This window comes from Anas acuta, chromosome 8 (genome assembly GCF_963932015.1).
Source record: "Anas acuta chromosome 8, bAnaAcu1.1, whole genome shotgun sequence".
In the NCBI taxonomy this organism is placed as follows: Eukaryota; Metazoa; Chordata; class Aves; order Anseriformes; family Anatidae; genus Anas; species Anas acuta.
The window spans coordinates 9,270,229-9,297,628 of NC_088986.1; the positions used below are offsets into that span (position 1 = coordinate 9,270,229).

The window sequence follows — 27,400 nt, forward strand, 5'->3', positions numbered from 1 at the left end:
AAAGCAAGTTTCACCCTGGCATTCACAAACATCCATACCAACAATTTTAATTCACACCACCTACACCATGCTACACATGAATCATAAGGTTTCCTGAAAGAAACAGCACTTTTTTTTTTTTTCTTTTCGCTGTAAAGAAGGGCTGTTCACCACAAAAGAGTGACACAGCAGTTTGATCCTGGCCAATGTGATTGCATAAGCCATTCTCTGGGTTTAATCGCCTAAATGAGAAGTATAATTTTCAGAGAAACGGAGCCTGTACGGCTTCCTTGAACAGCAGAGGGAATGGTACATGCTCCTCAAAACCAGACTAGACTAGATTGAAGGTGCTTAAATATAGATTTAGGTGCTTGGCTGTGGGCAGATAAGAGAGGGATAATTCTAGTCAAGGCTTAAAATCATTTTTGCAGTAAAACATAGGCCAAAGTACCGTGATCCAAATGCAACATGGCTAAATCAAAACTAGCTTTGGTAATTATTTCTTATTTGCCTAACAGCCAGCACAGATGTCTCCTTATCTTCTCTGCTGTGTGCTGCATGGGTAAAAAGCAGACGTAATTGAAGAGGTATTAAAAATAAAAGGAAAAGTCACGTGGAAGAGCTACTTATTTTACTGTGGTTAATACACGAATTACACTGCTTGAGAAGGTGCTTTCTACTTCACTTTTCACAGGACTTTGCCTTGAAATATAAGCATAACCATTTCTTAGAAATGCCATGCCTATTCTATTAAAAACAAGAAAAGGAGAACCTGAAGCCTTATTTTTACAGCTTTATACCAGGCCAGATTGAAACTTAAGACTTGTCCTCTGGTTAAGTGTGCTGTGCAGCTGGGTCACCTCGCAAGTAACAAAGGGGACGGAAAAACAAGGATTCAGAAAAATAAGGACTGCATGTACATCTTGCTTTGAGAATGGATGCCTACTTTTACAGACAGAAAAAGCTGTTCAATAGAGCCTTTTAACCCAGCGAAGAACAATGTGACAAGAAACAACAGATGAAAATTACAATCCAGATGAATTATATTTGAAAATAAACTACATGTGTTTGACATCTCCTCTGAGCATAGACAGTCCTCAATGCTGAGAGTGTGAATGTGCTTGCACCAACTCGAGCTACTCTTCCAGACTACCCTTCAACTTTGTTCAAGGAATACACGGGGAGATGTTCAGCCATAACTCCTGAATCCCTCAAGGATAAAAGGTTTCTAAGTGTTGTGGAAATAAGTGATCAGCTAATGGAGAGAGGACTACTAATGCCCTCCCGTAATGGAGATGGTTGAGGAGCATTCTCAGCCAAGATGGGCCTCCAGAGATCCAGGTGGGGAATTGCTGCCAGGAGTGGTTTAGCTGTGGATAAATCTTCACCTGGATTTGCCTCTTTTTAGATATCAAAGCACTGCATAAGCACACACACGGCTGCATCCTTAGGAAACCAAGCTTCAATACTCGTGCTGTTTGCAGGACAATGTGCTCTTTCATGCTGGTGTGGTGAGGAGAACAAAACACGCCTTCATCCTGTGAGAGGATACCACAAAGATGCCATTGAGCTTCATTACACTCCATCCTGTCCTGGGACCTTCAGGTTTTAGCTGTTTGAGGCACTGCTCTTTGCTTCTCGGCTGCTTCTTTTGAACCCATGTGAGAAGCTTTCTAAAACCGTGGTATACCCTCCTGACCCCCTTGACAGAGAAGGCAGCACGAGCATGGAGTGTGCCTTAACTTGCCGTACACTTGCTGAGCTTGTGGCTTTGAGAGTTGTGGGTACTAAGCTGCATGAACAGCTTGAAACCACAGAGTGCTGGGATGCTCATAAAGCTGTAATTCACTGATTGAGCTGAATTTGGCGTTTCTCTTCAGCCATTTTAGAACAGCCAACACTAGCAGGACTCAATAGCTTTGTGTGAAAAACGCTGTTAAAAACAAGTTATTGGTCCTGTATTTGGCAGCAGAGATGACAGTCTTGGGCCAGTATAACCAAAAGAGGTTGCTCTCCTTAGATGGCATCTTGGAGGTGGTTTCCCACCCTCTGGGGGTAGGAAGAGCTATATCTTTTTGCCATGCACTTTCCTACAGGCTCTTGCCATGTGGCAATTAGCATCCCAGTTGAAATGTGGTATCAGATTGTATGTGAGCTCCCAGTTCTTTGCAAATGCAAAATAAAATGGGATAGGTCTCCCAGTGAAGCTAGTATGTCTACTGGCCTTTGAAATTCTGTGGAGAAGACAGGATATTGCAAACAAGGTAGGGAGTAGTATCGCACAGGAGTTCATGTTGGACCTGATTTTATTTATTTTTTTTTTAGTACAGACTCTACATTTCCAAGTTTACATCTTTTTATTTAGTTTATTACAATGAATGGAGAATTGAAATGTCACCCAAATGGGGAATGACCTTTCAAAATGTCAGTCTGCGTTGACATGGAAAAAATCTCTTCTTTGCCAGGGATACTTCTTAGCCTTACAGTGGGAAATAGCACTAAAAAAAAAAGGCTCAGGAAGAGAGAGGTAACACCTGAGAAGCTGATCTGAGCTTCTCTTTGTAAAGCTGAAAGAAGGGCCAAAGCAAGATTGCTGCTATTAGAGAGCCTTTTTTTCTCTTGCTGCTCCTGTGCAGAGCTAGTGCCTTGTGTTTCTGCTGAGAAGAAAACCTGATTGTTTTTCCAATCAAACATAGTTAATGGCGATATAAATAGCAAATCTGAAAAGGGATAAAGCTGGCAAAATTAAAAACCTCACTCCGTAGTACTTATTTAAAAAGAAGAAAAACCATCTTAATAGCATTTTTTCCTCTTTGCCCCATTGTTCTTGCACTGCTGCCCCTTTCCTGTACTTGTATTGGCCACAAATGAGATTGATCTTTCACTGGCATAAAAAAAGAGGGGCAGAAGTTCTGGGTAGGTAAGGAAGTGGCTGGAGGAAATACAGCTTCTGGTTAAACTTTTCAAGAGAATGTGAAAAAATGAAAAAATGCATCCTAACACAGAAAGGCTGTTGTTTATCCCCAAAGGGGTATGAGCAAATGTAGCTAGAATATGGATAAGATTTTGAGGGGTGGTTTGTATTTGGTATCTGCAGGGGCAGTTCAAGTGTACAGCATTGATTTCTCAAAGTCCTTTTGAAATTCTAGCCTACCGTAGAGCTTTCATTCTGTGCGTCCCAGAGTTATTAGGTTTATCCCTAGCTCTTGGTTGTTTTAACTGTATTTTTTCCTTACGTTCCTCTTAGTCTGATCTGCTTCAAGGTGTATCTGGCTTGCTGGGTGTCAGGAGGCACAACCCCAACCCCTCTGCTTTAGCCATGCTGTTCCGAAGGCAAACAAAGAACTTTGCTGCTTGTTGCCTGAGAGACTGCTGAGATGTGCAGGCCCCTAACTTGAACCTGGGGCTACACTGAAAACCTGTGAAAAATCAATGGCTTCTGTAATACGCTTGTGGAGAGCACAGGACAAAGAAAGTAGGCAAGGAAATGAACTTAAACAACAGTTTCAACCCTGTAGGAAAGCTGAAACAAAACAAAAAAATCCCAAATAAACAAGTTTCTAGAAAGTTACTGTTTTAATCCCTCCTGTGCCCTAACACTCCATAAGAGCAAATATTTGTTGGAGCCCTAACACATGAAGCCTCTCTGGCTTTCTTGAATTCACTAACGTGTTTCCTGTGAAGGTATGGTCTTAGCAACATGCTGAATGTTGTTTCATTGCTCATTCCTGTTTTTCCACCACCAGTTCTTGGTATGACTGTCACACAGCACCTAGTGGTCCGGATCCACCTTGCGGTTGTACTGTAGGAGCTGTAACAGGGCTGTAGGACGGCTCTTCTCATTACTGAACACGCTTCAGGGAAGACATGTCTACCGCCCCAGCCATCTCCTCATGAAGATGTCTTGGGTGACTTGGCTGTAAAAGCACATGCTTGCCCAGAGATGAGACATGGAGAACAGCCAGCTCGCCCCTCAACTTGTGCCCTGACGAAATGGGCACTGCAGCCGCAGGGGGATGGATGGCGGGGTTGTCACTGAGCGTCCCCCTCACCTCCAGGCCAGGTGAGGGGCCATGGCACAAGATGGCGCCCACCTCACCTCAGCCTACACCTGAGGGCTCCCCCCAAAACCCTTCTGACCCTGCGGGCGCCCTCCTGCCACCATGAGGACCCACTCAAGCGCACACCCTCCCTCATAGAATCCCCTCAAGCCTCAATATGGCCGTGAGCACTCTGTGAGGGGCACAACCCCCGCGGGTCCAGCCCTGCGCCTGCGCCCGGCCCCTTCCCCTCAGCGGGCGGGCCGGTGGCTGCAGCACCGCCCCCGCCGCGGGAGGCTGCGGGGCCGCCATGGAGGTGAGGGCGGCGGGGACGGGGCTGAGGGGACGGTGCGGGAGGGGAAGGCTGAGGGGACGGCTGAGGGGACGAGCGGCCCCTGCCCGCCGGAGCCGATGCGGTTCTCCGGTTTTCCTCCCTCAGGGCTCCGGGTTCTTTCTCTCCCCGGGAGTCGCTTGGGAGCGGGTTTGCTCGGAGATGCGCCTTCCCCAGGGGTTAAGCTGCTGTGTTCCTTGCGGAGGGCTTCTGCTAATAAAGTGTGGCAAGGCTGCGAGCTCCTGCGATGGCTGCTCGCTGGCAAGGATGTGTGTGGTGTGGAGGGAGAAGGGATAAAGACAAATAAGCTGTTCTTAGATCGGGATGATCACACGGAGTCCTCTAGTTCTTGTATTTTCCCTCTGTCTTACAATGCCGAGAACTATGAGCTCCCAGGAACACCGAAAACCTCATTTTTGATCGTGTTTTACCTCTGTAATATCAGTTGTTCTTGCTGGGGTGACCTTGTGAAGCAGTTGGAGTGGTAACAGTGGGCAGGAATACGGCCCCGTGGCAACTCTGCTGCTGGCTTCAGCACTACGCCTGATAGCCAAAAGTGAGCCCGTGCCCCTGATGGCGTTGGCACTTGTTTGCAAAGTGTCAGGTTTGTTTAAAGATAAACCGCCAATTGGGGTGTGCCCCTTTTATGAGCTTATTGCATGTAAAAAAATAATATATATATATTTTTGCCATACAGAGTAGTGCTCCACGGCTTGCTTGGAAAGTCTGGCATATGCTCAGGTAACTCTGAAGGTGTGCAGTTTGGCTGCTGTTCAAAACAAAGCTGCTCTCCATGCCTTCCAGATGCTGGATGGAAGCAAGGCAACATACAGCTGTGGAGCTGAACCTCTTCCACGGCAGTCCCGAAGGTAACTGTTTATGGTATTGGCAGCTTTCTGCTTAAAGTGGATTTGGGTGCCTTGGACACTCAAGAGTCCCTTGAGGTTGAGTATTGTCAACCATAATGTTATTTCATGATATGAATGCTGCAGAATTACTCTCCAATGCCTTCAAAAATTTTATTTAGTAATGTGGGGAATTTCCTTTCACCTTCTGATACCTTTCCAGGTAGGAAGATGTTAAAACAGACTAAAAATAATTAATTTGTGATATCCAATGTGAAAATTCAGTGAGTTCGATGACTATTAATTTTAGGTGAAAGTAGAGCAGAGGGGAACAGGAAGAAAAATCGCTCTTGTTCCAGACTTTAAAAACACTTTTTGATTAATTATCCTCTCTAGAAAAGGCTGCTGGATAATAGGGGAGTGAGTATGTTGCGTAGTCTTTCTTCTAGTGCGAAAAGTCCTTATCTGATCAGTTGTGAGGTGTTGAGTAAGAGCAGGAAATGCTTGCCTTGCATTTGTACAAAATGGAAAGCTGTCTTCTAAGAAGTTACTTTCTTTGGCTTACGCTTGAAAACCAGCAAGGGAGCTGAGTGGGGTTAGAGGAGCTAATTGGTGATGCAGAGAGAGTCTTCCGAGAGTTCTTGATGCCATCAGATGTGGAAGAGGGTAAGCAGCTTACTGTTTCGTAAGTGGCCCTCAGAACTTACTTGCCCTGTATATCTCCTTAATTTAAAACTGCTCTAGGGGTTAGAGAAGCTTTGAGTAGTTCAGTCAAAGTACTATTACAAGGACTTTTCTCATTTCGAATATGTATGATCTGGAGTTTAAAATAATTTTGCAGCTAAATTTCTACTGCACTGTGATAGAAGCTGTTAAATATGAATTGTCTGTCAGCCGTCAGTCGCATTAACTATCTTGTTTGGCTCTGCTGCTGTATGTGGAAGGAAGAAAGATGGTGTTTAGTGCTCTAACCAGTGTGTATGCCATCTTGTCCCAGGCAAAGCTTACAATTTATGTTTACTCGTTAGTCTGATGAAATATTATGACCTATTATATCCTTTTATCCACGCGGCTGCCTCAGAGGCAGGTTATCCTAGAAAAAGCAGCAGAAAAGATTACAGTGCATTTTTAAGCCAACTTAAGATTGATTTGCTGTCCTCCCCTATTAACTCATTGCAGGGGCAGCCTTATTTGCCTTTGTATCTGTCCAGTTGGATAAGAAGTTTTTTCTGTTACTCTGAATGGTAACTAATGTTTTTAAAGAAATGCATCTGTCTCTATTGTAGACACAGACAGATCTCATCAGAAGACTTCTTTTCTACAGAATGAGTGCTAAAATATGTTATTTTCTCCCCACAGGAGGGGGAAAGGAATGCTCTCCATACCATTAAGGTTCTCTTTCTTCCCTCGGTAATGGTGAAATAATAAGTTGGGGTAGAAGGAAACTATATGAAGTAACTTTGTGTCATCCTGCACAGTGAGATCCACCCATTGCGGGAGGGTTTCACTCAGAACCTCGGAAACCCCATGCATAGTTGGCAAGGGAAGTGCCTAACTGAGAGCATGAAGTGCTCGATAATATTTCTGTAACTGCATCTGCTTTAGGTACCATTTCAGTGGTCTCAAGAAGGCTCTGCAACTTGCATGCACACGAGATAAGGTGACTCTGCTCCTCTGAAAGTGAAACAGGAGGGAATCACAAAGAGAAGGATGGAGACAGAAAAAAAGGTTGCTGTAACCTTCAGAGTGAAGGATTTTAGAAGGATGGTGTGAGCTGTAACTGTGTAGGTGGTACAGTAATGCCTGCAGTAAGGCAAAACTTAGAAGTTTTCTCAGACTTGCTCTTTCATGAAATCAGATCACTCAGGCTTCCTGTGGACTTTAGGGTGCTCATTTTAAAATGTTAATGCTCCCGTGTGTTATTGAGAAGGCGTCGGAATGTTTTTAAGTTCCTTCTTCGTCATGGAGAATTCAGATTGATGACTTAAATTACATTAAAAGTTTTCTTGTGGGTGATATAAGAAGTTAACTTTGATAGCTAAGAATGAATTATGGCAAACCACCATAGAGATGAATGACTTGTAGGAATGCTTACTACTTACAGTTTGGAATGAATATCCTTTCTTAATGCAATACAGACGAATATTAAAATAACCTGCCTCTTGATTTGACACAGGGCTGTCCTGAAGAATTGGGCATCCTTCCTCTTCAAACTGTACCTCTTGACCTGTAATGTTACAAGCACCATTAATCACCATGTAATCACTTTACAAAGGTGTCTTTGATTATTATTTTTTTTTTCTGAGCTTCCTGCAGCTGGCAGGTCTTGGCAGGATCAGCACCTGCTGAGTCAGACGTGCTTCATTATGAGCCACGTCTAGAGGAATCAGTGGTGCAGGGGAAGGGAATGTCAAAGAACGATGTGAGGAACTGAATTGGCAGGAAAATGAAACTGAAATCTGTTTCCATTCTGTTTCTTTGCCCAAAGTACTGGATGCTTGAAACTTTAAAGCGGATTAACTTTTTTTTTTAAAGTTTTGAGTACACGCTTTACATTTGAAATCAGAGTGACAGGTGTGTCATGCTAGTGGAATCAAGGAACTTACTCATGACTGTTTTATTGAATCTGTCAGTAACTGGTTGAACGTGTAAGTATTGACTTTGGAAAGGAGTGTTTATTGACACTCCTGGATGATGTTCAGAAGGTGCTGATTTGTCTGTTATTCAGTTAGTCAATGTAGTATTTTCAAATCTCAATTGGAAAAGCTTCATCAGGGACCTCAGTGGGCTTTTATTTGGTCTGAATAAAAAGTTTTTGTAGTATCTGCGGGACCATAATATTTCTGTAACTGCACCTGCTTTAGGTACCATCTCAGTGGTCTGAAAGCATCTTGAGCCAGCACATCAACTTTGAATTTTTGTTTGTTGAATTCAGGGCCTTGGCCATCCTCTGAATCCACAGAAGATCCCTGAATCTTTTCTTCAGGTGGTGTTACTTGAACATCCCTGTCTTGCTTGTCGTTTCCTATGAGTGAAATGAGCACTAGTGGCATCTGTTCTCAGCATCTTGCACAGCTGAATGTCTTCTTACTCGTGTATCTGTTCTATTGGAGATCTAGTTATCTATTTGGCTGCCTTCACAAGACAAACTTTAAGATAGGTGTTACTACAGGACTCTTACAGCTGTAGCTGTGGTGCTGGGTCGTGAGAAACTGTTGATGTAGGTTAGGAGCGTGATCCTTCTTGTTCGTTAAGAGCAATTCTGTATTTTATTCCTAAAACTGTTAGGGTTCTCCGAAGTTGTAACAGCAGGAACTAATAAACACCACAAATCCCTCTACTGTTTTTGCAAGACTAACAATGGGGTCTGTTCTTCAGCCGAAATGCCTGGAACACTGGAAGTAATTCTATTTTGCATTCTGTACGTACAGCTTACACGTTTTTTAATGTGGGGGGTGTGCATTTGCTGTGTTCCCATGTAGCCCAGCACAATGGGTTCTTGCAATCTCTTGAGACTCTGGGCACTACCCTTATGTATAGAACAATATTTCTGTGATTTTTGAATGCGTGATTGTGTTCCTTTTCAGCTACAGAACAGCCCGGCTCAAGCAAGACCCGGTTTTGAAGCAGGTGGTAGCGCTTGGACTCTCTGCTTAAGCTGCTTCCTCTCTTTGAATTCAAACGCCCAAACCAAGGTATCTGCTTCTTAATAGAACGAGGCATCTGCACTGTGTTCTTCAAATGCTTCCTGGACATGTGTGTGCTTGGTTTTAAAACCCACCCTTCCTTTGGGAAAGCAGATTAGAACGAGAGAGGGGTTACTTCTGGATAGTGGATTTTGGCGTGTGTGTGTATGGAGTTTTTGGAAGCAAGGCGGAAGGTAATGGATGCAGTGAAACTTGTGATTTTTTTTGTTGTTCTTCACTTGTTGTTATTTGTGAGCCTTCTTTATGGTAAGTGCTTTTGTTCCTCCTTTTGAACATAGCTGTAGATGCCACAATTGCGAAAGGAAAAGGCTGTAACTATCGCCTTCCCACACAAGCTCTGAATAATGCATATGTTAAATATTGCCTCAACACTGAATTATGATGATAACAACATGCAGGACTTCAACAAAGTTGCAGTTAAGACAAACTTACTCTTTTTCTTTTCCTCACAATGTGGATTTTGCTGGGTTGTGTTATCCTGTGAGCAGTAATCCTGACCTGTCTGGAAAAAGACAGATCAGAATTGGAACTGTTGCCTATTTCTTCAGCTTTTGTCAGGCTGTTAGTTGGACTGTAGTCTCTTAGAGAGCAGTTTGACTCTCTTACGGTTGAGAGGGACGTAAGAAGTGTTCTTTATCAAAGGTTCGACTAGTCTGCTCCAAACACCAAATGCTGTTCCACTCTCACCTGCCAGCACTCAGCCAGAATAGATTACAAGGTGGGTGGACAAGTTCATTTGTTGGAAGCAGGGGTTCAACGCTCTGGGCCACGTTGTAAAATGACCTTTAAATGACAGAGTGAAGTGTTCCAATCGGACCTGATGTCTCTGTGGGCTGTTTCCCTCCAGAGCAGTTCATCCAGTCTGAGCTTTCTGTCTGGCAGGGTGAGTTTCCTGAGAGCACCAAGTGTCCTTGTCACAAGAGGTAGTCATGCAGTATGCAAAGCGCCCGAGCCGTGCTTGGATGGCTGAGGCATGCTGTCTTCCAGTGTCATCAGAAACTCCTCAGTATATGGTCACAGAAACACGTTGCTTTGAAAGCTTGAAGAACTCCTAAAGAATTTGCCTGATTTAAAAGGGATTTTATTGTCATTGCAGTCATTAAGCTTAGGACTAGTACCTCATAACACACTGAATAATGAGAATGAAGCTATGATATCTTAAAAGGAAAAGCTATTTGGACAGAGAAGTAAACTACACAATGATGTAAAATTGCAGAACGGAAGGGTAAAAAAAACAAAAATCTAATTAGCAAACATTTCATGCATGTCTGATAGCAAATTTGGTCTAGACTATAGGTTAAAAACATCAGCTTTTCAGTAATTTGGTTTCTGTAAAGATGACTATTGAACTTCCTGGTTTCAAGGAAGCGGTTCGCTGTAATTTAGGAATTGAGTCAGACTAAAGGGAATTGAAATAATGCAGTGAGCTATTAAACAGCAGTGTAAATACCATAGCCAACTGGCAGGGTGCAGGAGATGGTCGTGAAGAAAGATGTCAGTTTTGCTAAGGTGCAGGATTTGTCTCCTGTTTTTTTTCCTAGTTTTTAGTTTCCTTTAAAAGTTCTGAATCCACGTAAAGTTTGAAATGCAATAGAACCTCTCTGGGTATGACTAAATGACCAGACCCTTGACAAGTCAATAAAATGACTTGTTTAACGCTTTCTGGAAATCAAGCGCCTCCTTCAAAAAGACCAGCTCTTAACTCTGAGCGGCTTCATGTGCATTGTTTTAATCCCAACTCAGAATAATTTCTAATGCAGGATGAAGTGACAGCTGTCAAAGCCTAGCTTTAAAAAGTAAAGTTAAAGTAAAAGTAAAATTATATAAACATCAGTTTGAGTTAAAAAAAAAAAAAAATTGTTTCCTCAGAAGTAGGTAAAATGCATGCCTGTATATTTCTTACTGTGTTTCAGGACTTGCATTTGTCTTCCATTGTGATGATCTCTTCGTGCCTTCTGCTTAAGACTTGAAAATTAGGATTTACTGTTGTCATGATGAGATGATTGTGGCTTTGAGTGATGCATTTTCGAGTGGCTCAGTAAGAGGGAGGGCTTTCAAAATAGCATGGCTGTTTGAGACAAGGTATAAGTTCTAAGTGACTTTCATAAGAGCTGTTACTGACAGGTATTGACAAGAAAAGCCCCTTTTCTTTGCTTCGTTGTATTGGTAGATTGTTGTGTAATATTTTCTGCCTCAGAATTTCTGTGTTGTAAGAGTACCTTGGAAACAGTGAAAGGCAGAAAAACAGTTAGGAAGTTTAAAAAACAACCTTCTGTTCAAAAAGGCTCTCTGTTAAAGGAGCATTGCCAGAAAAGCTGTTTTTAGGGCTTGCTCTAGTGTCATTGCCAGTGTTCTCAGAATTATACTATTTCTAGGGATCTAGGTTTTTTCTGTAATACAAGATCTTTATTAGTGAATTTAGAAATCCCACTGGCTCTATAATGTTTTAGCAGTGCTTCGCTTCTGCCTTAAAGAATTTAAGCCATGATTTTCAACTGTTAGCACCAACGTGGCAGCATATTACTGAAGTTATGGAGAAATGCTCGTGTGAGTGCCCTGTGGAGCCATTTAAGCTTCTTGGAGACAGGTTAGGTGTTTGAAGCAGCCTCTGTCAGAAAAGGCGTATGGCACTGCTTTTGTTTAGACCTCCTGTAATTACAAGAGGCTGTTTTTTCTTTTTCTGCCCCATTATCTTGCATCAGTGAATTGTTACCTCTGACTAAGCTATTGTAATATCTGCAGCTGGTAATGCAGGAAAAAAACAAAAACTAAATGCCACAAACGCTGTTCACTTTGGAGCATAGGTTATCCCCTGATCTCTGGTTTAGAAAGGGAAATCATGGCTCTATGAGAAATGTGTTGCTGGCCTGTGTCAGCATAAACTGACCTAGATTGCTCCTCTGACCTGGCGAGTCCTGCGGTTGCTTCGTTCTGCTGGTTTGTTTGAGATGCAATTAAACAAAACCCTTCCCATTCCCCACCTTCCTTCTGCTTGGGAGCTCATTTTCTTATGCTGACTTGAAAACATCTGTGGAACAGTAGCATAGTTGAATGCCTGGCACCCGTAGGAAGGCTGAAAATCTTGTCTTCAGCCTTCCAACCTGAGCTGTTCTACAATTCACGGAATGTTTTATGTTGAGGGTAGCTCGTGGTGGTTTTTGGTGAGGTTGTTCCCGTGCTTTGCTTTAGCTTGCTGTGAGAGGAAAATTCACAACAGATTCATAATTACTTTCTTCTGTTTTTACATTTTTTTAATCAAGCTTCCCAAAAGCTGATAATCAGAACTGAAATTGTCTTTTTAGCTTTCCTCTGTTGTTTTGGGGGAGAGATGTCAGCCTGTGATGAAGAACCAGGGAGACTGTTGGATAGCTTAAGGACATAAATGGATGAGTGTGTGTTCATTTTTCTCCTGAAGTAATCAGTTGTGTGTTAAGCACCTTTATGTTCTGCCACACAGAGATGGTCAGCAGTCAGCCTCTTCCCATAGCAGACAGTGGGAAAAGAAAAAAGAAAAAAAGAACCCGAGCCACAGATCATGTCCCTGGGAAATTTGAAGGTTGGTGGCAGTTTCTGAGCTTTTAATTAGAATGGTTTGTTTTCTCTCTGTTGTTCACAATTTTAATAGCTAAACATTGTGTTTTGGCCAACATTATAAATCAACATTTCTGTATTACTTTGTCTGCGATGTTTCAGTCTTTGGTCACTTTTTTTTCTGGTAGCTGTGAAAACTATGCATCCAATTCATGCTTGATTTTTTAATAGAAGCAGTGTTTTGACTGACTAGATGTGAGCAAAAATGCTGATGTGTTGTCAGTAGAATACAGTTCAGTGAGACAAACCTTGGTCGGAACAAAACTTAGTGGGTAGGTAGCATTTAAGGTAGATAGCAAATCGAGGTGGTAGCCATCCTCTGGAGTTAAGCCTTAAAATTTTAATTCCACTCAAAACACTATCTGCAAGTAAATCTTGTGTGGTAGGCATTTTCTGATCAAGGAGTGAAATGCCTCCTGCCTGAACAAAATTAGTTCCAAGTTTTAAATGAAGACAGGGAAGGTGGATGCGATCCTAGCAGTCGGTGAGATAAGATGTTGCCTGTATGAGCAAACTTGTAATTTTGCTGCTGGGATGAAGTAAGTCTACTTTAAATTCGCTTGGAACTTGAGGAGGGGAAAAAAAGTGAAAAATGAAGCATAATTAAGTCTGGCACATCTACTTTCATACTGCATAAATCTATTTTCTGTCTTCATTGCCAAGGGAATTTTCTCAGTTGCTGTCATGTGACGGATGCTCATCAGATAAATAGCTCATCTTGATGGTATTCACTGAAATGCTTTGGCTAATGTGTCCTGTCTGCTGGATTTCTTTGGCAGATTTGTACAAGCTGACTGCTGAACGTCTTGGCGAGGGAGCATATGCGAAAGTTCAGGGTGCTGTCAGCCTCCAAACTGGGAAAGAATATGCAGTAAAAGTAAGTACAGATTAAGAGCAGTGTCACTTCCGCCTGTAACGTGTTTTCTCACTCCTAGGATCTCAGTGAAAACCTGTAATACTGTGTAATAGCAAAAGCTTTTAGAAAATTCTTGATGCTTGAAATGAGCCCATTTTATAACCATTGATAGATCTGTCATTCTGAGTCTTGTGCCTCTAGAGTAAACCAGAATATCTGCTGCAGATAAAAGTCCCAGACAGTAAATGACGGTGTAACAGTTTGATCTCGGGGCCTGCTTTTCTCTCCTGTTCTGATTTGATTGTAGTCCTACCTGTTTTTATCTTGTCTTGTGTTAGAAGAGGCAGTCATTATCTAGGATGGCCTACCAAGTAATGCAGGCTTTTGAGAATGACGCTCTCTGAACAGCAAATACAGACATTTTTCATGTAAAACTGTTTTATTTTTTGATGGGGTGAATTTTCTGTAATGCTGTTATATTGGTTGTAAGGGCTCATTTACAGATTTGTGGTTGGCGTGAGTCTCCCCATTTAATTAACAGCACAAGTAGTGATAGAAAAACTTTATGCTTGATTCTTCTGCAAAAAATATAGTCACAAAATTTTAATCCTCTTTGAAAACCTCATCCTGAAGATGCTATAACTTTGTTTGTGAAACTGTTGAAGTCTATGGTTAGAAATAAGCAGCTACTTTATGAGTTAGACGGGTTCAGATACTGGAGAGATCTGGCTGTAAAAATGAGAAACCGATCCCAAATAGGGGTGGTGGGAGTACCTCCAGTAATGCCATGAGCTTTCAGTTCACGTAGCAGTCTTTCAGTCTCAGCCTCTGCAGAAAGCCCTTGTCCTTTGCTCTCTTCCAGTCTGAGGAGTGTGTGAAGGCAGGTGACTTCTGATGGCAGTGCAGAAGGGCTTTGAGATTCCATGTATGTCTGCTTTAATATGTTAGGTCCTGCTGCTGGGTCTCTGTGAAACTTGCAGCGTGAGCCAATGTCTCTTTCTGTGGCAAATTTACTGCTTCTTAGTTAAATGCCTTAAATGATGAATGTCGCCTCTTTCACTGTTCAGTGTCTGATATGACTCAAATCTATTTTTGCCAGAACTCAAAAGGATATCCTTTTGTGCACATCAGAGTTAAAAATGATGCAAGAAAAAGCTTCTGGTAACTGCTCAGTCACTGTGGTAACATGTGGATTTAGTTCCTTTCTTCTCTTCCTGTTCTCATTTCTCCTGGGCTTTGAATGCTTTCCAGAACTCTGCTGACACTGTCAGTAGATGACAGAGAAGTTCAACAGACAGATGTGGAGTATCTCTCTCTGGTGGACATGAATGAGATTCAGGTTCTAGATCAGTTATCCAATTCTAGACCCACATGCAGAATTCCTGCAGTCATTTTTCAAATACGAGCTCTGTCTCTTTCCACAGATCGTTGAAAAAAATGCTGGCCACAGTCGGAGTCGGGTTTTTCGAGAAATAGAAACACTGTACCAGTGCCAGGGTAACAAGTAAGTATAGAGTCTCGTGTTTATTTAAAGTATCTTGAGCTTTTATTTATTTTTGATTTAAACCTCTTTATATGCGATCTAGTTAGGAGCTTTGCAGTAGTCTCTGTAAAACCAGTTGAAATTCAGACTTGACCTGCTCAAAATGAGAATTTCCTCTTACCTGGAAAGTTTAGGAAAATGTTTACAAATGAAGTCACGTAGCTTGATCAGCGCCCAGGTCAGTGTAGTCTGACTGTGCTTCAATGATATGTGGCTCTTGTCCAAATAAGGAATCAGCGTTTTGTTACTTCCCTTGTGATTTCATCATTGGCAAAAGCTGATCTGGTTAAAGCTGCTGTTGAATGCAACAGTCTTGCCCTTCCTTACTTAATGTGTGGTTTTTCCTCCTCTTTTGTGTCAGTCCTTCTGCTTTTGCACTGGAACTCTTTGATGAGCTAAAAGCTAATTTAGTTTTCATTTGAATGAGTGTCTGCCTTCACACAGCCACAGGATAAAGCAAATTTAAATCTGCCAGTCATGTCTGACAAGGAGTGAGAGCCTGTGCTGCCAGTGGCAGCATGCTCTGAGACCAGTTTAAGCCAATTCTGAAACTGCTCCTTTAGATGTCTTTGTTCTGTAATTGTTAGACTATATCCTGCAGCTGTTATCTGTAGTACAGTTGTGTAGCTCACATTAAACTTTTATTTTTTATTATGATGCTTAAAGATAATCTAAAACCAAGCTTGTTTACTGAAGTCGTGGGTTTAAGTTGTGCCACAGAAAAGCAGATTAATATTCGTTCTGTGTGCAGTTAAGAGCACACAAGGTCATCCAGTGCATAACTGATTTAAAAACTGCAGTTCTCATGAGCACATGCATAATTCAGATTTTGTATTTTCTATAAATTTTGAAGAAATCTAACTTCAAGGTTGGACATTCTGAGGGCAACCTGGGATATATATGTTGCACTGCAAAGACTGTATGCTAGCTAAACAGAAGTTAGTCTAAAAATGGCAAGTTATGAACCAAACTTAATGTCATGCTGACAAATGCCTGTCTCCTCCAATCCCTGTGTGTTCTGCCTTGTGATTTCCAGAGAGAAAGAATGCCAATTTAATTATTTTTTTGCTCTTGCCTTCAGCACAAACGCGCTCTTCCAAATGATTGAATACAGCCTATTATTATCAGTTATCTTCTCCTCAATTGAGCAGTAGCAGAAGGCATTCACAATCCTGTCTGATTAAAATTTTGGTGTTTGGCCTGTTTACACTGCTTAAATCTCAGTGTGAATTGGAAATGTGATTTTAATGCTAGAGGCAACCAAAGCAACTTGTGTAATTAATACTCTTATTTTTGGTTACTTCTGGCACTTCCTGATTATCCGTAGTGAAACTCTTCATTGCTCTCTTTATGCTGTGCTTCATTCTGCTATTTTTTTTTAAAGGAACATTTTGGAATTAATAGAATTTTTTGAAGATGACGCAAGATACTACCTTGTCTTTGAGAAGCTGCGAGGAGGTACTGTCCAGTAGCTGTGCCTTTGCTCATTGAGTCATGTTGACCTGTTTGTGTCAATGTTTTATAGGAAAATAAAGAGCTTGCTGTAAATGGTTGACAATTCTAAGACAAAGAAGCAGCAGAGTATATGCAAAGCTTAAATTATGGCCATTCTTGAGAGATACCTGTGTTTGCAAAAAAGAAAATAGCATATGGATGAGTGTGGTGGTGCTGTTGCAATCCCTCTCAATAGCTAAGTGATGGAAATACCAGCTCTACTAAAGCAGAGCTTTGCTTAGAGTACCTTCAGGCAAAGTACCTTTTTGACAGCAAAAGTGCTAAAATTTAGCTTAGCATACTGAAGTTGCACGATTTAGTAGTCTTCCTCTTTTTTTCTCTGAAACGGATTTTGGAAGATACTGGATGACACTTTAGTTTCTGAGGAATGCTGAAGAGGTGGTACAACCATGGAAAGAGTGCCCTACTATTGTTATTGTTTGTAGGATTTTTCTATGAGTGCTGAATATAAAGTCTGGAGAATATGTTTCCATTGACATAATTCTTACCTGAGAGAGTTTGGAATATCAGCTGTATTCAGAAGATTTATTCTGAAGTAAGCCTGCTTAGTGAAATGAGCACGTCAGGTGGCTCAGATCTGTTTTCTGCAAAATCTGTGGGCTTTTCCTGAAGGATGGTGACATTCAGGAACTGTTACCACTTCCTAAAGCTGCAAAGAACAACTATACCAGGAAAATCCTTTGAACTCTGTGCCCTGAAGAAATCTCTGTTAAGCTCAAAAGTGGTGTCATCAGCAAGGAAAGCCTTGTGTCTTTGAGATCTGATAATCCAGTCCAGATTGGCCTTCCTCTGGGCATCTGAAATGCTATTTCAAAGCACATCTGAAGAGTTTCTTTGTCCATCCTTCTTTCTGACTGTCTCTGCCAGCAAACATCTTTCCTTTTTCCTGTCTGATTCCTCACTGTGGAGGAGTGGCGGCAGCATTGATGGTGTAAGAATAAGACATCTCACAACAGAGGATGGCAGGTTTCCTTCCACATCTAGAATTTAAGATTAAAAACAAAATCACCTGAGGTATAAAATGTTTACTGTATTTAGAGCTAATCACAAATGTCAGTTACTTCTTGAAATTTTCTGTCTGATTGCTGTAATAAACATAGCTCTCTGGGTAAGGAAATGGAAGACAGTAGTAAGGCTATTTAATGTGGTTGGATCTCTGGATTAAGTGTAGTTAGTTTTTAAAGATTTCTTTTTTAATGTTTTGAGAAGATTGATGAAATTCACTTAAATATAAGGGAAAAAAAAGCCTTTATCCTTTCTTAAAGAGTTACCAACGGTGCTCTGAGCAAGTTACCAATCCTTCAGTATGCTTATAGCTGAATTCTATTCAGATGTCACATCCCTGGGCAAATTTTGCCTCAAGTTACTGTGTGAGCCTTACCCTGATGTCAGTGGGAATTGTGTATTTGCAGGTAGAATGTCTTTTCATTTTGATGATATTGAGACAAAAGTAACCTTTCTAAATGGTTTCTCTCTGGCCCTGTTCATACTGACATCAGTTTTCCTTCTACTGCAGACCAATAATGGCAATTGTATTTTAAGCCTCTATTCACAGTATTTTCTCAGCACAGGCAGCATTTGTACTAAGGTTTCCTCTTCCACCTGTTACTCTTGCAGGCTCCATCCTGGCCCATATCCAAAAGCGGAAGCACTTCAATGAACGAGAAGCTAGCAGGGTAGTGAGGGATATTGCCTCAGCTCTAGATTTCCTTCATACAAAAGGTAAGAGAAGGCTGTCTCCATCTTCACTAGTGGATATTGTGTATTAGGATATGAAACTCGTTTTATCTGCAAGTGACCAGCTTTAGCTTAGCTAGCATTTCTGTTTCCAGCCATGTGAGATGACTTGTGTTTTCCTCTATGATGATCTTTTCATAATGTGTTAAGATGGTATAGCCTTTTGAAGAATAAAAGATAAATAAGCAGCCAGGGAGAATTACCATTAGTGTTAAGCTCCTTACTCGTTCATGTTACTTAAGTCACATATAAAGATTGCTCAAAAGGGAGATGATTTCCTTTTTAATTTCCTCCTCTTTCAGATCTACAGGGATGCTTTTCTGTGTTTGCCTCGAGTTTCTGCTGGTTACAAGACCTCTGTATGAGCTTTTGGTCTCCACATTAAGGTCCCTACTGTTGAGTGAGAGACCTGCAAGTGAACCATAGTCCTTGTTTGGAGATGCTCTCATTTAATTAGGGAGGTGTTCAGATTTAAAAGTGGTTGTGTTTATGAAGAGTTATTTTACTTTAAAATGTTTTCCTCCTAGTTTTTCTACCTTGGAGTACTCTTAGTTAATTTCAAAATGTCTGTGCATCTTAGGGTGTGTGTTCAAGTGGGATGTGGTAGATACATGTCCAGATATCTGGTGCTGCATAGATTAAGCAGATTTACTTAATGTTTGCTTTTGTTTCATTACAGTGACTACCTCTGAATAAAATGACGTATAAATGAAGGCTATGTTTATTGTTTATTTTGGTAAACTCTCTGCTCATTTTGACATTTTTATTAGACAGATTTTACAGGTCATCAGCAGGTCTGCTTGCTGTCGGAATTGTTGAGTACTGGCTTCAGTTCAATAAAACATTTAGTTGTAGGCTTTAAAATCACAGGACTGCTCATGTGCTTGAGGAGTTGGAATCCATGGTATTTATACCTTGATAGGTTGAATCTGTCAAAAAGAGGCGTAGCAATGCATAAGGAATAAATAAAGTGGTAAAACTGGGGAATATGGATCTTGTCGCATGTCGTGACTATGATATCAGAGGTTAATTTCAATGTGGGGAAAAAAAATAATTTGGATTAGGAAATTTGTTAATCTCCATGGCTGGGCCATGCAATGACTCAGAGTTTTAAACCTGTAGAAAATGTGATCTTTGAACATCCATGTTTAGAAGATTTTGACTTTGAGTTATAAGGTGAAAAAGAAACAGGAAACTTAGGCTGGACATGTGGAGAAACTAATATTCAGTGTTTTAGTGCTATAGGAGGTAGCGTAACAAATGAAAGTCCAGGAATGCTCTTCAAGCATACTTAACATTTACTCAGCTAGTATCTTCTTGCACTTCTCTCAGAGCATTTGGTTTTGATTCCCTGTTCCCCCAAACAAAAGGGGTGTGATTCATTAAAATGGCTTTAGAGCAGCAGTAGACTTTCCTTCTTGCCTGTTGCTGGGAATTGCTACAGTGGGGATGTCTTGCAGAATTGGCTGCTGCAACATGCCCTTTCATTTTATTGTTCTCTTTATGGTTCTTCTGTGTCACATTAAAATAATTAGTAAGTAGCATACAGAACACTAAAGTAAACAGGAAATTAAAGCAGTTTTATTGCACAGCTTAGCAGTGAAGTGCTACAGCTAGATGCTTTAAAAAAAATAATAAAAATTTGAATGAGGACAACTAATTTTTTTTGCTAGTAGTAGTTTAAAACTCAGCTGGATGATCATACTGCCTTACACCCACTTGGGGTATGTGTGCTTTATTGCTAATAATCCACCGGTGGAGTGTTTAAAGGCAGTTGTTTTCTTTTCTCAGCGCTGTGTGTGACTGCAAAATAAAACCTTATATAATCAGACATTTGAAATCAAGCTATAATACAAAAAAGCACTGTTAGGTTTCATATTGCAAGCTAAGCTAACTGCTGGGGGTTCTGTCAGCCTTGCTGTAAATGTCAGCATGGGCCATCCTGATGGATGTTGGTCGTGTTTCCCCTCTTCCATGCATAAACAATGTGAACTTTGTCATTCTGAAAGCTGATTCCTTTGATCAGTGCTATGCTATGATACCAGTGTTGTATTTTAAGTCATGTCTTGTGGTTTGCGCTGAAAAAGATTGGAACCTTAAGCAGAAATTGGTGGGATACCTTGCTACAATAGCTACAATACTTACCTCATAGAGTAGTAGCAAGCATGCTCGGAGTTGCAGGGTTTTTAAGCAAGACTGGAAGGTGGTTAACAGCCAAATTGCTCACTTGATTTTATTTTTGCTGCTTGTTTTCTGCCTTCCAGTCTTGTTTGATCATATTACATGGAGAACTGCCAGCAATGTGTGTTTAGGCAATTGAAGAACCGCTTTGACCACAAAGAACCACCATTGCCTGTGAATTGTGCAGATGAATACTTTGTGTTTCTCAACTGGGTCTGCCTTTTGCGGTAGCCATTGAGTGAATGAAGGAGTACTCTGGTTGTTCTCCTTTACCCTTTTCTTCTGCATCTCACATCAAAGCTTTTAGTTTTATTTTTGCCTCAGAAATTGATACGTAGAGCTGCGTGTGGCTGTTAAAGGGGTTATATTTTCATCTGGGAGCTCAGTGTTTTCTTCTGGGAAGTGCGTCTCAGGTACTGTCTGTACTGGTAGGAGTTCAGTAAGTTACCAAATGATCCCTCTGGAAAGAAGGAGCTTCCTATAGAAGGTACAAATATCCCTTGACTAAATTGTGCACACAAAAAAACTTTCCTACAGGTCAAGTCATCTTAATAAGCTATTTATAATTAGCGTATTTACTTTTAGGGTAGGTCAAAATGTTCCAGTGTTAGCAGGTTCTTATTTGCTTGATTGACATTTATGTACATTTAAGGATGATAAAGGCATAGCGGGATACAATGGCTGCTTTTTACAAATAAGCATTGCAGTTTGGTTATTTGCTCTGTCATCACAGGATGTGTGTGTGTAAACTCAGGCCTAGAATATTTTCCACACCACTTTCTAATACAGAGGAGTAATGAGAAGTAACACAGAGTGTTTTCTGTAACAAACATTTGTGCTCTTGTGTAGGTATTGCTCACAGGGATCTGAAGCCTGAAAACATCCTGTGTGAATCTCCAGAAAAGGTGCTGCTCTGGTCTCTCATCTTACTGAAGTGTGTTTTTTTTAACTTAGTTTCCAAAGCCAGTGCTTACATTCTGTCTGTTCTCTTCTTGAAGACTTCTGAATCAATTAGTGAATCTCAACTAAATTTAACACAAATAAGTCTGAAAGATGCTAAATTCTTCTGTGAGCTGTAAAAATGCAAGCATCTGGCTAGATGATAAAAAGCCAGCTGCTTTCAGAGCAGGCATGGCAATTACAACTTAGCATCATCTGTACTGAGGCAGTACCCAGATGGACAAGCAACATCTGCAGTCCTGCTGGTCATGTTCTGTATAGTTCCCAAACTGCTCCAGTGTGGAGCCAACCAAGTAGAAAAATAAGGTGATAGGCTCAGATGGTGGGATGTGGGAGCAGCTGGGGCAGATGAGGTAAATGCAAGGGGTAGAATATCTGTGTAAGAATGGGTTTCACTAGGCCCGCTGCTGCAGAACAGCTTGTATTCTGTCCTCAGTTTTTCCATGTGGTTCTGTGTTCACACATACTGCATTAGTCTTCGTCTTCTGAATCTCTTAATATTTTGTCTTGTTTTTAGGTATCACCAGTAAAAATATGTGACTTTGATCTTGGTAGTGGAGTGAAGCTGAATAGTGCATGTACTCCCATCACTACTCCAGAACTAACAACACCGGTAAGAGACCTATTTTGGCTTCATGTTTCTCCCATTCCACCATAAAACAAATTTTCACGTCTCCAGAGGAAAGCTTCCAAAAGGCTTACTACATCAACACTGGGTGGTGTGGATAGTTCATTTAAAGCAGGCATATGTTAAAAAAAAAAGAAAAAAAGATAAGGAATAAAAAAAAAAAAACACACCACCACCACCACCAAAAACTACCTGTGAGTTTTGTCTTGATTTAGCCCTCGCTTTGAAAATTTGCTCAAATTTGGTTTTCTAGTGTGGATCAGCAGAGTACATGGCACCCGAAGTGGTTGAAGTCTTCACGGAGGAGGCCACGTTCTATGACAAGCGGTGTGATCTTTGGAGCCTGGGAGTGATTCTGTACATCATGCTCAGCGGTTACCCCCCTTTTGTGGGCAACTGTGGCACAGACTGTGGCTGGGACAGAGGAGAAGTCTGCAGAGTTTGCCAGGTGAGTGCATGTACGGGGCACACTTGAGAGAGTGCACTTAGCCTCATGAATGTAGGGTGTAAGAGTAGCCATAATGCCAGCGCTGAAGAGTTGCATGTGTAACAGAACCAGATATGTGTGAAGATAAGCCCACACTGAGAATTAAGGCTGGTGATATGGCTTTAAACTAAAGGAGGGGAGATTTAGATTAGAGGTTAGGAGGAAATTCTTCACTCAGAGGGTAGTGAGGCACTGGAGCAGGTTGCCCAGAGGTGGACGCTGAGCTCCAGGAGAGTCTCCATGCAGGGCCTGAATTTTTTCTTTCTTAAAACTGAGTACATTGACTTCACTGTTTCTGTGGGGAGAGAGAGTTGTCTGCAGCCAGTGTATCACGGCCATCTGAGGATGTGCTGAATCACTGTGGAGCTGCCTCTCACTCTCCATTGACTCAGGAAGGAGACCGCATGGTTTCAGCTATCACTCACCACGTTAGGTGGATAAATTTGAGTAAGAAGAAAGCCACCTGAGAAATCATCTGGTTGCATTCTAGTTGCCGTTTAAATTAATTTTTCTCTTTTCCCAGAACAAGCTTTTTGAGAGCATTCAGGAAGGCAAGTATGAATTTCCCGACAAGGACTGGTCACATATATCCTCCGAGGCCAAAGATCTCATCTCAAAGTTGCTGGTTCGTGATGCCAAAGAGCGACTTAGTGCTGCTCAAGTTCTGCAGCATTCATGGGTTCAAGGAGTACGTATTCCCAGTTACCATTTTTAAGGGTTATTTTCTTCATGAGTCGTAAACAAGCTGCTCCCTCCCTCTAAACATTTAGTAAAGATACTGCATGCTTTAACACTCATATTTTGATTAAATTATTTCCAGTGGCTTTATTCTTCCTGAAGCTCTGTGGTAAATATTTGGATGACTCTGTCAAGCTTTAAGTATTTTTTTTAATTATCTCTTTATGTGTTTTAAATGGCTGTCTTGTGGATACCGAGCACTGCAGCGCACGCGTTATGGTGTTACTTTTTAATACAGTAATGCAGAACACTAATAGATTTTAAAAGTAGTTTTAAAAGAACATTAGTATCTCCTTTTTGCTTTAGTTTCCAGTTCAGGAAAGAACAGGTAGACCCTATGGAGAGCTTCCCAAGCAAATGGTGCAGTCTTCTTGTGAGGGGAAAGATGGCTTAGGAATTTGTCAACAGTGATTTGTAAATCCAGAGCAAAGTAGTTAATATGCAATATCCATTTGTTGTAAGTCTGGGTGAGTTTTTAATCATTAGAAGCTTGGTTCCCAGCTACTAACACATAACTAACTTTTCTTAACTGCTTCTTCTAGGAGGCTCCTGAAAGGGGGTTACCTACCCCTCAAGTTCTTCAAAGGTAATCACTCTTTTTCTTTTTTTTAATGTCTATTGATGTCTATAAACCTGGTCAAGAACTGTTATTGAAGGAATGGGGACAGATAAGAGGTGACAAATCAGGGATAAGATCCCTGGTTAATGGTGCTACTTCATAAATGTGGCAGCACTCATTTTGCTAAGAGCATCAGAAATATTAAAGCTGTGATTTTTCTTTATAACCTAATCTTGCTTGTTTGTGGGAAAGGCGTTTCCTGTGGAGCATGGCTAATCTTAGACTCAAATAATGATGGTTTTGGCAGTTTTCTGCCCAGGAGGGGGAAAAAGGCATAAAGGCGTGTGTTATCCAAAGAGACTACGTTTTGATGGGTGAATAATCATCATATGTGCAGACTCGCATCTGACTTCCACTGGAGTTGGTGGTAATCACAGCAGCAATTTAACTGTGAGCAGGGCAGGATTCATTTAAAGAGGATGACAGAGTTTGTATGCCAGAGGGTCTGAGTCACACATCTGTTTCCATTTCCATGTCTGCCACTGGTGACTCCAGGTTCTTCATGCCCTCAGAAATGCATTTCCTGAAGCCAGGTGTGCAATTTTAGTGGGATTGCAGATCTCTGAAGAAAGACAGCATTGCCCTGTGTGCTTGTCCTTTTTTAATGTGTAGAAACTGAAGCACGGTGTCTCAAGTGGCTACCTGGCTTTACATGGGGAGCCCTTGGCAGACTGAGGACTAGAGCTGTAGCTGTTTGCAAAGCCTGTGTGTTTCTGTTACGTATTGCTGGTTGTCACAACGAGGAGAGATGCACGTAATAACTGGTCATTTTGCCTGCTCTGTCAATATTTTGATAAGAGAAAGAAAACTGCCTGGAAATGCATATTCTTCACTGAGGGTAACCAGCTCCAGTAACTTTGCATGTGTTGTAACTGCTTTCTCCTTTTCCCCCGAAAGGAACAGTAGCACGAAAGACCTGACGCTTTTTGCTGCTGAGGCTATAGCCCTTAACCGCCAGTTGTCTCAACACGAGAATGAGCTCAGCGCAGAGCAGGAGAGCGTTGCCCATGCCGTGTGCTCCATGAAGCTTCCTCCTCCGTCCAAATCCCGCCTCGCCAAGCGCAGAGCAATGACGCACGCCACCAAAAACAGTGACTTTCAGCCAGTTCCCCATAAAGCCTTTTAAACTTCTTTCCTGTTACGGGTTGGCAAGATCAGCCTGTTTTCTTACGTGGATTTTTGGTACTGATAAAAGCATCTCTGCTTCTGACTCTGATTAGAAGCTTGCTCTCGTGATGTGCTTTGTAACTTTAAGAGGATAGCTTTTTATGGGAGTGTTTTTGCCTGTCAGATTTGGTGCATTAAGATAATTTAACTGATCTTTTTAAGCTAGAGAAGATGGGTTTGCTGCTGTATTATCTGAGGTGATAAATCACAAACCTTTCATATTTTCTTCTTAGAAGAACACACTTTAAATTTCAAATTTGAAAACATCAGGGGGAGAAATACTTCCTTGCTTTGCCTGGCGGAGCATAAAGTTTACATATCTATGGCTGCACTCTTTGCTGGCAGATCTTGCAAGGTGCTGCTGTTGGTGTCAGCAGCGGGGACTGTTCTCAACCAACAGTGCCCTATTCTCCATCTGTAGACTCAAGAAGTGAAGGTGACTGGATGGATCTCTGTCTCCATACCTTCACTGGGCTTAAATTTTATGTGGATGATACTGCAAAGGTGCATGGGTCTCTTGGACTTTGTAGAGATGAGGAGGAATTTGTTGCTTTTTTATCCTGTTGGTAGTTTGTATCAGCGCATGGGATAAATGTTGGGGGCATTTTATTATTTTTCTGATGTCTTGTTCTCAACTACAGTGTACTTCATATCATCCCAGTTTTTTGTCCAGTGCCCCCTTCTCTTACAGTTATACTCTCAAGTCTGATAACCAAAGTATAACAGATGAGTTCATATTTAATATCTGTTTTTTCTGCATTAATGCTATCTTCAGTTGTATCTTCCTTTCTGGAAATTCATATTCCTTCAAGTCCTTTTGTATGCGTTACTTGGAGTTAACGTGAATGGACAAGCTTGAGTGACCTTTGGTGTGTGAATAATTCAGGGTTATCAAATGCAAAGGTACGTTTGTGCAAAAACAGTGCTGTAGCTGTGGCATTCTGCCTCCCGTAGTCACCTCTGACTGGTTGGCTAGATTTCAGGTTCTAGCTTCAGCACTGTGATGCACCAGGGGTTGGGAGTAATTTGGATGGCTACTGGCTGAAAAGCTGAAGATTCTGAGTGACCAAGGTGAGGTGTCCATTGAGAAGGACGTGGCTGTGGAGCACTTTCTGAAACATAAGCTGTGATAGTCGGGCTGGATGCTCGACGTGATGCACCTTAACCTTGCCAGCCATTTCTGAAAACATTTGCTGGGGCATCATGCACGGGGTGGAGAGGGGTAGGAGGAGGGCCCCCAGTGCCAGCACAAAACGCTCGCAAGGTGAATGAGAAGGAGTGAAGTGGCTGCTCCAACAAGTGCTTGGAAATAGAGAAGTCAAGGCTGAATGTCTCTGCATGGGCTGTTCAGAGCAGTTTTACATTATATTTTATCAGTGTGCGTACAAGCTATTTTTATACAACATGCTGTATTTTGTGACTAATATTAAAGTTGTTCTTATTTAAAAGATTTTATACGTTGTGCCAGTGGATGGATTATGAAATGTATTTTGCTTTGTTTTTATTAAAATATTTTAAGTTATGGATTTAACACATTTGAGAATTTGTGTGTTTTTTTCTCTTTTTTTTTTTTTTGGTGACACAAATTAGGAATTACTTGCTTAATTCTCTGTGTTGCTGGGTTTAAGACGTACTCTGAAGATTAAGTATACTCTTCACTTCTATGACTGTTGTTTTATTGGTCTCTGGAGCTCCTGTGATCCCGGCTTTGTTTGGCTGAGATCCTTCTGACCTTCATAAAACATCAGATAACTGAGGGCCAGTGAGCTTAGGAACTCATCTGCCCAGTTACATTTTGTGTTCTTCCCTTTTGGTTTGTGCAAGCAAAAAGACTGAAGGTTGCCAGGAGGGGTGCTGTGATGCAAAATACTCCTGGATGGAGCTCCAAAGCCTGTCAGACTCCTGAAGCAGGAGCAGGAAGGAGCATTAGCATGGAGCTGTGCAGTGGGGACATTAACTGTGCTGCTCGTCTGGAGCCAGAGGGGTCTGGTAGCTGTGCTAATGCCTTGGTAAGTGCTCCTTTGTGGGCTCTGCTCTGCGCCTGCTGCTACTCACTGCTGGTAGAGGTAGCCCTTGAGAGAGCAACTTGGTTCAAAGACCAAAGCTGCTATTGCTGTGTTCCTGGGTGACCTGTTACCAGCCCTTGTTCCCTTTTCTCTCTTTAAAAGCCAGCATGGAAAGTGAATCCCATGCGTGTGAATGCACAAGGAGGAAAAAAATGGCTTGCTGGCCAGATTTGCTTTCGTTTTACAAAAGAGAGCATGGGAGAAGAGGTTGAAATGTCCAGAGAACTTCAGTTTGGGGCTATTTTTGCCATTGCCTTTGGCTAGTGGCATTTCCTTGCAGAGACTCCTCATCCTTTCACAGCCGCAGCAAGGCAGGTCTGAGCAATGCCATTCCCAGGCGAGCAAGTGCTCCTCTGGGCTTGAAGCCTCCTGTGTGAAGAGAAAGCTTCAGCTGTTGATGTGTGCTGTAC

The 27,400-nt window shown here is 41.6% G+C and overlaps 1 protein-coding gene across 6 annotated transcripts; it reads left to right on the forward strand.

Moving 5' to 3' along the window:
* The first annotated feature begins 4,182 nt into the window (after positions 1-4,182).
* Positions 4,183-26,455, forward strand: MKNK1 (MAPK interacting serine/threonine kinase 1). Of its 6 annotated transcripts, XM_068690366.1 has the most exons (14): positions 4,183-4,335; positions 5,048-5,219; positions 8,783-8,890; positions 12,360-12,458; positions 13,273-13,370; positions 14,774-14,853; positions 16,277-16,350; positions 18,025-18,129; positions 21,175-21,230; positions 21,803-21,898; positions 22,167-22,361; positions 22,924-23,088; positions 23,681-23,724; positions 24,655-26,455. In XM_068690366.1, exons 4-14 carry the CDS (start codon positions 12,362-12,364, stop codon positions 24,881-24,883), a joined length of 1,239 nt encoding a protein of 412 aa, XP_068546467.1. In that variant the 5' UTR covers positions 4,183-4,335; positions 5,048-5,219; positions 8,783-8,890; positions 12,360-12,361; the 3' UTR covers positions 24,884-26,455. The 6 variants fall into 6 exon arrangements, with proteins under 6 accessions (XP_068546467.1, XP_068546465.1, XP_068546469.1 ...); XM_068690364.1 differs by lacking the exon at positions 8,783-8,890; XM_068690367.1 differs by lacking the exons at positions 4,183-4,335; positions 5,048-5,219 and adding an exon at positions 5,326-5,861.
* The last annotated feature ends 945 nt before the right edge of the window (positions 26,456-27,400 follow it).